We start from the raw sequence: 11,840 nt of genomic DNA on the forward strand, positions 1-11,840 counted from the left end.
AAAAAAGCTTGAGCCTTTTAACTAGCCATAATCCACACTACAGTTCAAAAGTGTGGGGTTGGTAAGCTTTTTTTCAATGTTTTTGACAAGTCTTTTCTGCTCACCAAGGGTACATTTATTTGATCAAAAAGACAGTAAAAAAGTAATCTTGTGAAATATTACAAGTTAAAATACCCGTTTTCTATTTTAATATATTTTGAAATATAATTTATTCCTGTGATGGCAACGCAGAATTACTCCAGTCTTCAGCGTCACATGATCCTTCAGAAATCATTCTAATATGGTTTTTCAGGATGAATAGAAATTTCAAAAGGAACAGCATTTATTTGAAATGGAAACCTTTTGTAACATTATACATCTTTACTGTCACCTTTGATCAATTTAATGTGCCTTTGCAAAATGAAAGTATTTGTTTAAAAAAATTTTTTTATATATATATATATATATATACAATTGACCCCAATCTTTTGTTCTGTAGTGCATCTCTAAAATCGGAGGAAAATTATAGATTGAAATGAATATTGAAAGCACTAAGCCTAAAATCTGATCCGACCAACAAAGAACATCATGCGAAGCTTATAGACCATGTGATATAAACACTAATATATTTTATTTCCTGACAACTATTGAACAATTGAAACATCTCAGTTTTATTTTTCTTGTCCTGTTCAGATGAGGATGACCCTGGCACATTCCAGGATGCCCTGGTCACTACGGAGGGGAATGAGTTGTTTCACTGTGTAGTTTATCTGGCTCCAGGTGACTACCATTGCTTCCACTCGCCTACAGACTGGAGGGTGGCACACAGACGGCACTTCCCAGGTCAGCGGCTTTATCTCTCTCTCTCTCTCTCTCTCTCTCTCTCTGTTATTATTCTTTGCTTTCTGAAAATATGATTTGTTAAAAAGATTAATCAACATGGACTTTAGGTCTTAACTGCTTAAGTTATAATCGTCTTTTCTAATCTGATGGCGACTGAGCAGTGCGATACCATCAGTGCCTGGTTGCATGGCTTGTGGTCTGATATGCATGTTTGAATCATAGGTTCTCTGATGTCGGTGAACCCAGGAGTTGCACGGTGGATCAAGGAACTTTTCTGCCATAATGAGCGGGTGGTCTTGAGTGGGGAGTGGACGCACGGCTTCTTTTCACTCACAGCTGTAGGAGCGACAAATGTGGGATCTATACGCATCTATTTTGACAAGGTTAGAACTATTGGTAACAAGTTCATAGCTCAGATTAAAATACCCATATTGCTCTTATTTAGCTCCTGTAGAAGAATGAGGGTTTAAAGCAATAGTGCCACCTGAAAATGAACCCTAAAAAGCCTGACATATGGAAATCTTAGTGCTCATACACAAGGAAAAAAGTCATGTAGTAGATTAAAAGATGTTTTCAGTGAAGTTTTGATCATGTTGATAATTTAAAGTCCTTTTAGAGAAATTTCTGTATCAAATATACACAAGTATGATACAGTAGGCTATAGGGTGAAAAATCTTTCATTATTTGCTTACCCTTTGTTTTGTGAAACATGTAGGACTTTTTTTTTCATAGAACATAAAATTTGATATTTAGACTAATGTCTAAGCTTAAATATGCAGCAGTGAAAATAAGATTTGATTGTTACGACAGAGGATGTGCAAAATGACATTCTCATTCTCATTAATAACTAGTCGTGGGTGATCTGAACGACTTGTCAAAGTGTAACATTGCCAATTTTCATCTCGCTTTGTATTGTTACAATGGTGGTAGTGTATAATGATAAAGGTGTAACGGGACACAAACATGATGGTTCAATACGTAACTGTTTTGAAGTCAAGGTTCGGTACAGCAGCGGGGAGAAAACTAAACATAAAATAGCTCTTTTTTTTTTTTTAATTAAACTGTGGGGTCTTTTTTACAAATTTGTCTCTGTGTTTAAATAAATTCAATTATTAATTTTCTTAAGGATAAAAAAAAAAATCCATCTTGGTTAATGCTGTAACTATGTAGGGAGCCCTTACACATATAATACTATAGTATTAAAGGTTACAATTAACAACAGAGCTTAAATGATTATATTCAGTCTTGTTACTGCATGCACCGAACCGTGACGTCCGTACCGTATGGTTCGGGATGTATACATGTTCTGTTAACACCCCTAGTAAATGAACAATATAGTCATAGTCAGCCAGTTTGAAATGTTGACCACCGCTGCGACGGACAAACCCCCATGTTAACGATTCTTTGCAGTCGACACCATTATATCTAAAAGTTTGCTAAGGAGCATTTCCTACTGAAGCAAGATGGTATTTGACTGGTCAAGCGTATCATAGCAGACTAGTGAAACTGATGCTAAAATTTAACAGCTAGGCTACTGGTGCTGATTTTTAACAAATAGTTTCCTATAATAAAAGGCATGTTAAGTCCTACTAAGAAAGACACCAATACAGATTGAAGAGAGAACAAAGGCTGAAAGTTGCGCTTCAGTATATCCAGAGTGCATGGGCTAAGTTCATGATTCATCTTGGTTCGTAAGGTCATAGCTGTTAGATTAGATGTATTGTGGTTGTGCAACATCTAGTTCATGGCATCCAGCTGCTTGTTGAGCCATTTTTGTACTGCAACTATTTTTAAAGCAGTCATCTGTCGGGTCTGGCAGGCTCCCAGGAGTAAGTAGCACACCATAAAAAAAAATCACCAAAAGATGGTTCTTCAGCCCTCTCCACAACACCTTACAGATGAACCTGTGGATTTTGCATAAATTCAGGAACATTGCTCACAGCTGGCGATTGGTCCAGGAGCGCTGAGATGTTGTTCACGAAATATTTGCTGCGATGCTTTAAATGCAACTTCTTGGACAGGCTTTCACAATGCTGCTAACACCGTAGCAGTGTTATTGTTCACGATTTCAATTAACAAGAATTTTTTGTTTTGTTATAAAGCTAAAGTAAAATATAGCCTAAATATTAGATGGAAAAACTAAAATGAAAATTTGAAATGTTGCTTTGACAACTAACTGATATAAAAAAAAGTTAAAGAACTAAAATTACTACGAGTGAAGTCAAAATAAATTCAAGCTAAATTGAAAATATATAAAAAAAACATACCCGTGTTGACAAGTGCTTGGGTTAGTGGGTTAAGAGACACCTGCAAGTTTAAACGAGTACAAAGCCGTTTGAGATGATATTGTTTGAAATTGTCACCAGTTTGTTGTTCATTATTTCGGGGCCTATATTGTTTAATTGCTGTATAGCCACAGAATCACTCTTGTTGGCGTATGATGTATTTTCTGTGAAACCTCTTGTGGTTTTTCAGCATTAGCAGAATATTGAGCTACACTGCTAAGAGTGGATTTGGCCTCATTCGTAATGGGCCGCATTCAGGCCACTAGACGGTAGCGGTAAAAATGTGGGTTAATGGGTGAGATGAGTAGATGGCAGTAGCACCTGTTTGTTGTATCCTGACTTGATAAGTGGTATTTCACTAGCAGGATTGAGCTGTGACCCTGATGCATTTCTTAAATTGCATGTTTTTGCTAAATCTAATGGATTTGGATTTTATTCCTATCAAAATGAAAAGGGAGGTTTCCCATCTGTTACAAGTTGGGTTTTTAAAAGGCTTGTGCCAATTCTGTTTTAGTGCATCGACATTAACAAGCTGCTTTTTCTCCTTAGGAGCTCCGTACCAACAACCCTCGGTACAACAAAGGAACTTACAACGATTTCAGCTACGTAACAAACAACAACCAGGAAGGCGTGAGCATGAGAAAAGGAGAGCACCTGGGCGAGTTCAACTTGGGCTCCACTATTGTACTGTTATTCGAAGCTCCACGGGATTTTACCTTTAATTTGCAAGCAGGCCAGAAGATCCGTTTTGGAGAACCTCTCGGGACGATGTAACGCAGACGAGAGGGGTTCAGAATCTGCTGATGGACACGCTAATCTGTGTGTAGATGCATTCAGGGTCTCAAAAACTAATACACTCACATTTGCAGAGATGTACTCTGTTTAAACTGAGATACATGTGTGTTCATATGTACTCACACAACCACCACTGTTGCATTATTGCCATTGGGTTCTCCCAGTCATTTTGTTAGGATTTTTTTGTTGTTGTTGTTGTTGTAAAATACTTTTAAGGCAATGCTTAGACCATCATGTTGTAAAATATTTGTTTACCATGAAATGCCATCCAGTTTTTTTGGGCTCTAAATTATTTTTCTATTTTGTTTTTAGTAAAATAGTCGTTTTGTTTTTCTGTGTTCGCCCATATTGCCTTCGGCTGGAGTCGACTTGTGTGAAGGGTTTGAAGATTTCCACAGCTAACTTTGCGAGCCTTGGGAATGTATGAGAGACCATCGTTATTTGGTTCCTTCATTTTTATCAGACACTCATCTTTAAAACCGTCCAACTTTTGCTCTTCACCAAGGTGCAAGCCATTTTGACAGTAAAATCATGGCCACATTTACTCGCTAAGAAAGAGTTTTGGAAAAGACACGTGACAATAATCACTGCCGTTGTTCTCTGGCGTTGAATTATGCCTTTGCTGGTTGGTCTAGCGATTAGTTGGGAGATTAATGTAAAGTATTTTGCTGTCTCAACTTGATTAGTGCCAAAACGCAAGATATATTTTTTACTAACACACGTTTTTTTGCCCTTTTGATATGAATCCGAGTTCTTGTGATCTTATGGCTTGTGTTCTTGGACTTTTCTTTGTTTGATTAACCAGCACCTAGCAAGTTCAACAGACTCTACACCCTAAACTAAGGATAAAGACCCTCCAGACTCCCTTAATCTTCTAGACCACGCCTGTATGAAGATTAGGGAGAGGACTCTGGAAATTTTGCTTTGAATGTTTTGAAAACCAAACACTGGGCTTTTCTGTGCACCAAGCACAGCTTGTTGTGGAAATTCTTTTAAAGAAAAGTCTTATTAATACAATTCATGTAACATAGACATTAACTACAAACTAGTTCCAAACTAGTTCCAAGTGCAAGAAACATGTCAATAATAAATTTTGAAGATTATGTAAAAAGTTTGTTGTTGTGATATTGGAATAATCATTTGATACCATCATTGGGTCACGTTTCGACCACAATGCTTTTTCATAAGAGTTGCTGCTTCTTGATCAGGAACTCACGAGTGCTGGCTTCACTGATATTTTTTTACCCCTTCGATAATTTGTGAAGTATTTGGCAGTTTTCATAACCGTTAAAGGCAAAACAAGAAGTGGAATGTTAATATACACCGTTTATGGTGGATTAGAACAATAAGCTTCTCAGGAAAGTTTTATATTTATACATGGGGGGAATATAAAAAGGAGAAATCTGACCATGGTTTTTGAGGAAAGTCATTCATCATTACGTAATGCTGATTAATAATGAACAAAGTCTCAGTGGAATATGGATTATGATGTACAGGAGCAGTGTAACGTTTAGTTCATTAAATTATTTAAAGGGCATTTTTATAATTATTCATTAAAAAGACTGATTGTCAATTGAAAGACTGCATGGAATATTCGTACTCTTAAAAATTAAGCTGTTACCCCCACATGATGACTAATGTAATGAATTGCACGATTCATGCAGATTTTAACCTAATATTTTCTGCTTGTGGTCAAACAAAATATCTAACGTTACGTTATTTGTCAACTACCTAGTCAGGACATCTTACAACCTACAAGCACACAAAGCGCCCCAGTGCAGTAACTTAGTGACATCAAAAAGAGTTCGGTCAAGGCTTTTCCTCGTTTGCCTCTTTAAAATTAGGCATTACTGGAAACCACTAGGAAACTATGGTGATATCATTTCAAGGTAGTGTTGTTTCTAAATTGTTTTAATAAAGGTATTGCCGACCCTTGTCGATTCCTGGAATTAATTCTGTCGACTCCTCCTACGGTGGGAATCAGGGATCGGAATCGACTTCGAGCACCCCTACAGTGAGTGCAGGACAGGACGGCGGCGCGCCCGCCTGTTCAATTCTAGAAGCTTCTCGTTTCTTCTCCATCCTCCAATCACAGTCAGAGCAACACACTCACGCGGACGATGACACGCCTGTTTCAATAAGCCTTGAACGTTACTATGACCTTCAGAAAAAAATAAACCGAGTAAGCAAACATTTAGTTAGGCTACTATCATTTTACTATTAATTTTACCAGCAGTTGACCATTCCACTGCTGTGACACAACTTGCATCCATAGCTACCTTCTCAAGTAAATACAGTAGTTGACAGACATTTTTTATATTATCTTTCTTCCCAACATCAAAATGGGTATGGTTATTTAAAAATATATATATCATGATTTAATAATTTAGCTGTTCCACTGTGTGGGGAAAAAGTACATAGGCTACATTAGGTCTACATATCTCTCAAGTTATATAACTTGAGAGATATGTAGACCTAATGTAGCCTATGTACATAGGGTAACAGGATTATGTGTATAATAATTATGCAAATAAAAATAGATTTATAATGAGAACAACATATATGCCGCAGTGGCGTCATGGCATGGCAACCATGCGTTTTTCTGTACGCATTTCATGTGTAGTTTCAGCAGAGAAAACTGCCTTCTTTTAACTTGCCTTCTGCATGTATGTTTCTCAGGGTTGCATTTTAAATAAGCGCACTCCCCCTACTGGCGCTAATTGAAGTCTGCAACTAAAGTTTATTTATGTGAGAACCAAATAATTATTTACATTCGTCTCTTAAGAACTAAGCACGTTTGTCGTTGTTGGGTATTATGTTCCCCTTAATCGTTCACATACACACACGCATCATAACAGCGTTATATTTACCGTAATTTTAACCTGTCACTATTAACAAGTGAACAATAGTGAAAACTAGCCTTACGAAAAATCACCATAACCATAATTTCAGCCAAAATACCAAATTTAGTACTACAGTTAACCAACTGCTCTTTCAATAAAATGTACTTAACTTGATAGTAACCACCATGTCAACAACAAAAAAAAGACAAAAATTCAACAAAGCTGTCTGAATGAGATCCCGACTTAATTTATGAAATTGCACTGTATGTATTACCATGTTTTACAAAGGGATTAATCATGCGTGTAGGGTGTTGGTTAAGCTACTCTAAAAATATAATGAATGACTAGCTACTAATCACATCTTCAACAGTTTAATAAGATTGCTGTTGTAATTATTCTCTCTAAAAAGTATTGCATAACTTATTACTAATTGCTTTCTAAATCCCATATCAACATCAACCAGTTACAAGCATAGGCATGAAACTGCCACTTTAATTCTTTCAAATAAATAATATAAAATTGCATAAATTATTCTTAAAATGACCAAAGTATTTAAAGGGAGAAGGTTACATTAAAATATAGATTTTAACATTAGACATTTAATTTTGATGTTAAATCCACTATTGTTTTATATAGAATTGTATAGTCTAAGCAGTATTTAAAGGTATAGTTCACCCAAAAATAAAAATTGTCATCATTTACTTCCCGTCAAGTTGTTCCAAACTTGTATGAGTTTGTTGAACACAGAAGATATTTTAAAGAATGTTGGTTACCAGACAGTTATCGGTTGCCATTGACTTCCATAGTATTTTTTCCTACTATGGTCAAAGGGTGACTACCAACATTCTTCAAAATATCTTCTTTTGTGTTCAACAGAAGAAACTCATACAGGTTTGAAACAACTTGAGGGTAAGTAAATGATAACAATTTTCATTTTTGGGTGAACTATCACTTTAATGCAATTACATCAGAAGTAACTAATTAAATTACATAAAAATTAAGAGTAATTAATTGCACCCAATGCTGTGTGTATGTTTTAGGGGAACAGTTTGATAGCAAACATAACATTTCTTACACAAACAATTAAGCAAATATCAAAAAAAAAAAATAGCGACCAGAATTAACCAGCATGTTAACTGTTTTTAACTTTTACAGTGAGTGTTTCCCTCTGAATCCATCATTTCCTTCAGAATGAAATGTTTCAAAAGTCTCTCCTAAACGGTCTTTGCAAAATTGTGGTTGACTTTCTCTGAACTCTGGCACTATGCTGAAAATAAACCTAAAGAAATCGAAATGAACAATGGTGAATATCAATAGTGGACAGTAATAATAACCCAATGCACAGTGTGCTGCGCTGCAGATTCCAGGTAACATCTAAAGTATCTTTAAATCACACCTGTAAACCGGCTGTTCTAGACTCCACGTGACTGTACATCTGTTGTTCCAGGAACTTGCTCTAAGGCCACAGCATCCCAAACCGGTTCATCTGCGTATATACTGCCTTTACTGAGCTAGAAAGAATTTGTCGTCACAAAGACTGACTGAGTCACCTTGTTAGAAGCAGCGAGTAGGCTCTTAAGTAAAAAGACAATCGTTTATGGAGACAAAAGTGATTTTATGTATCAAAAAATATATTGATCATTGTGCCTAACACATAATACAGACATCCAAAACATTTTGGTTGGCATATTTTGGTAGTCAGGCTCACAGTCTTATGGCCAAAAAAACTGTCCATGCCCCATTGTATTAAATTAAAAGTAACTATAATTGTTGCTTATGATAAAATAATATACTATAAATGTTTTATCTTACACTCAACAGTCTCTTTGGCAGCTTTACCGATAGACACAATGCGTCAGCAGTATGTCTACAGCAACCAGAAAAGCTTGTTCAATAGAAACTCGGATGCCACAACACTCCTTGTGCAGGAAGAGATGACACTGTGCTTTTGTATATTCTTTAGAAAAAGAACGAGAGTTCTTCCTCAAGTTTCACTGACCGGTGTCTGACGGAACGTCAGGGTGTGGCTCAAAAACCAAATGAAAAATTGGAGAAGCCCACCAGGACATACTGTGAAGAGAGCCTCACCTCTGTGCACACCAGTTCAGTGACATTATAATTGAAAGAAACCCTCCATTAACAACATTTTTCAAAAAACTTAGTTTAAGTAAGTAAACGTACGAGAACAATTGGGTGACAAGAATGAAGGGGAGTATCTCAGCATGCGGCGCACACATAGGTAAGGCTACTTCAAAGTGGCCCAAAAAGAGTAATCCAGCCAAACTTAACTGTGCCAATTGAACGAAGCACTGTTTGACATAGTAATCCAAAAGTAAATATTTAACATAACAGGTTTCGGTGCAGTCACAGAAGGTCAGCTCTTGTTTTGTCCAAACCATAGTATGATCTCCAGGGTTATGTAATAGCTAAGGCGCCCTAAAATCCAGTCATTTTAGAGCTATATGGCATTTGACTTTCAAAATTTGGGAGGCTGAATGATGGTTCCAAACTGTTAACCCACAGGGTACATCATCTGGTCTTACTTCCTCCTCCGGCAGCGGCAGCAACAGGCGTAGCAGCGTCCCACCTGCTCGTCGCTTTCCTTCACCGTGTATCCTGGCTGGTTGTTGTAAGGAGGGGGGTTCTGGCTGCCGTTCCTGGCCTCTCCGTAGACCGGAACACCTGAGGTGTTGATCTCCCCTGGAGTTTTGAAGCTGCTGTAGGGGTTTGAGGCGGAGTTACGGTTGTTATAGGCGCTCTCTAAGGCCATTGGGTTCATGATGATGGTGCTGGAGTCACCCTGATCCCGCAACTTGGCACGAGGGATGGTGACATCACCATAGGGGTTCTCAAGTGAGATATTCATGGTGTCAGGCTGGAGAAGAAGGGCAAAAATGAATAATCAAAGCTTATGCATTGCACATAGGAGACTGCCTGACAAGACATTTTAAAACACACGTTATACAAGACCTATTCCCACTAACTATATTAACATCCAACACACCTTGAGCTTCCGTTAACCAGATCTGATGTGTGCGTTGATGAATGTTTATATGTGAATAAAAGCCTAAATTCAAACAGTTCATCATAAAGCGATCAAGTCTCTTCAGAAAATTTGGACTAAACCGCTCAATTCATATGTATTAAGTTTTAACAATCTCTTCATGAACTTTTTGAAGAGTCAAACTTGCGTAGCAGTCAATGGAGGGACAGAAATTGCACAGATTTTATTAAAAACATCTTCATATGTGTTCCAAAGATGAACGAAAGAGATTAAGAGGATTAGTACTATGGTATTATATTATTCTGAATTCAGCCTTTCAGAATGAGACATTGAATCATTCACTCAACCGATTCATTCAAACACACTGATTCCATCACGAACGTTACTTTGTGTTTTGCTCTGACTTTAGACGTAGCATAACGGTTGCGGTCGGCTTGGTTTGGATTTCGGAAAATGTTAAGCTACTGGCAAAATTGTGACTAAAATGTAAGTTATTGACTTCAACTTATCGTTTATTTAACAGTTGTATAAAATCATATCACATTTGCAGTCATGCTGTTGGTTTAAAACTGCCGTGCTGATACTCGGAAAACACACGATATTGTGACTGTGATATGTTTGTTTAAAAAAGTTTTGTAACATTATGTACATTGTATTGCTTGGTTTTAAAATTATATCATAAGCTCTTTGTTTGGTTAAGACATCACAAGACTCTTTTAGCTATTCATTTTTTCACCAAATCATTCCTAGATTCAAAAACCTCTCTCTTACTTGTAAAAAAAAAACAAAAAAAACCAGATCACAGTGAACTTGTCCTGTGCTCGTGACTGATACAGAAATACGGATAAACTGCTTACCGGCAGAGGCCTGAGGGGGGATTTGTTTGGTAGGAATCAGTTTTCACAGCTGCACGCTGTTCCTGCTGACTTCTGATCTTCCGTGCTTCCGAAATAAGGTGAGACAAACCTGAACCACCAGGTTGGAGAGAAAAGGAGGAGGAGGCTATCCAGCTGACCGTGAGTCTTGTTTGAACATGGCAGTGTGTATGTAACCCCACCCGTGGGTATTAAAGCTCAGCTGAAACCACCAGGTGTAGGTGCGCGTGTTTGATGGGGGAGGAGGCTGAAAGTCAGTTCAGGAATGTTAATAATGAATTCACTATTATTAGACCATATGTTTTAAGAAACGATCAAATGAAATATAGCCTATAATTTTGATGTAATGAAAACTATTTGTCCTGAAGCTAATATTCTAGTATGCTGTTGTGTAAGATGGTTGGTTATCCTTTCTGCAAACATTACATTGCTAGGCACCAGAGTACACCTCTTGTCCACAACCTTGTTTTAACTCTGTTAAATATTAACAGAATTGACATTTTAAGTACCGTTTCTTTTTTTGCCCAGGATTGTATATTATTACATGAAGTATACAATATGTAATTGTTTGATAGATTTCAATGTATTTGCTATGGTAAATGTTTTATATGTAAATAAGACAAATTATGGTAAACTATAAGTAAGATCAGGTGTGCAATTTCTACTAAGACACTGATGGTGGTGTGATATTGAAATGTTTGGCACTGACCTAATGACCTCTGGATAAATATTTTTGAAGATATTTTCTTTGAATGTCATTGGCTTTTGGTGAATTGTGCAGGCTTTTTTAAAATTATTTTTACTTTGTTTTAAGAGAAATGTTTGTTTAGAAATATTTTTACCTTTAGAAATTAGTCACACCACACACTTAAATTAACTGCAAAACAACTTAGTGGTTATATAGTATAGTAATTATAGAACTAATAACGTACAAATATACGTTCCATTGCCCATATACTGAATATTAGTGTTGTCAAAAGTACGGACTTCGGTACCAATACAAAGTCGGTACTGATATTTTTAAATTATGATGCTTTGAGCGCTGTTGAGCATTCCGGAATTGAAAAAAAAAGCAATTCCGCTCAACAGAGCTCAAAGCATCACATTTTTTTAATTTCAGTACTAACTTGGTACCAAAGTCAGTACTTTTTGACAACTCTACTGTATATGAAATCTAAGTATGTCATAGTCATTTATAAAATATATCTCTGTCATT

The 11,840-nt window shown here is 36.7% G+C and overlaps 2 protein-coding genes across 14 annotated transcripts in view; one reads left to right on the plus strand and one right to left on the minus strand.

Moving 5' to 3' along the window:
* The window catches only part of pisd (phosphatidylserine decarboxylase), a 43,412-nt gene extending 38,749 nt beyond the window's left edge, over positions 1-4,663 (plus strand). For all 13 annotated transcript variants that reach the window (XM_079872028.1, XM_079872027.1, XM_079872029.1 and 10 more), the window contains 3 exons: positions 673-822; positions 1,045-1,205; positions 3,657-4,663. In XM_079872028.1, coding sequence (XP_079728154.1) covers positions 673-822; positions 1,045-1,205; positions 3,657-3,881 — 536 coding nt within the window. In that variant the 3' untranslated portion in view covers positions 3,882-4,663. The remainder of the gene's footprint in view (positions 1-672; positions 823-1,044; positions 1,206-3,656) is intronic.
* A 2,306-nt stretch (positions 4,664-6,969) lies between these two features.
* Positions 6,970-10,988, minus strand: LOC307159274 (uncharacterized protein). Its single transcript, XM_079872532.1, has 2 exons — positions 10,607-10,988; positions 6,970-9,620 (listed from the first exon to the last, which is right to left on the minus strand). The coding sequence occupies exon 2, from the start codon at positions 9,609-9,611 to the stop codon at positions 9,285-9,287; it is 327 nt and encodes a 108-aa protein (XP_079728658.1). The 5' UTR covers positions 9,612-9,620; positions 10,607-10,988; the 3' UTR covers positions 6,970-9,284.
* Positions 10,989-11,840: the final 852 nt, after the last annotated feature.

Source organism: Squalius cephalus, assembly GCF_949319135.1.
Source record: "Squalius cephalus genome assembly, chromosome: 5".
In the NCBI taxonomy this organism is placed as follows: domain Eukaryota; kingdom Metazoa; phylum Chordata; class Actinopteri; order Cypriniformes; family Leuciscidae; genus Squalius; species Squalius cephalus.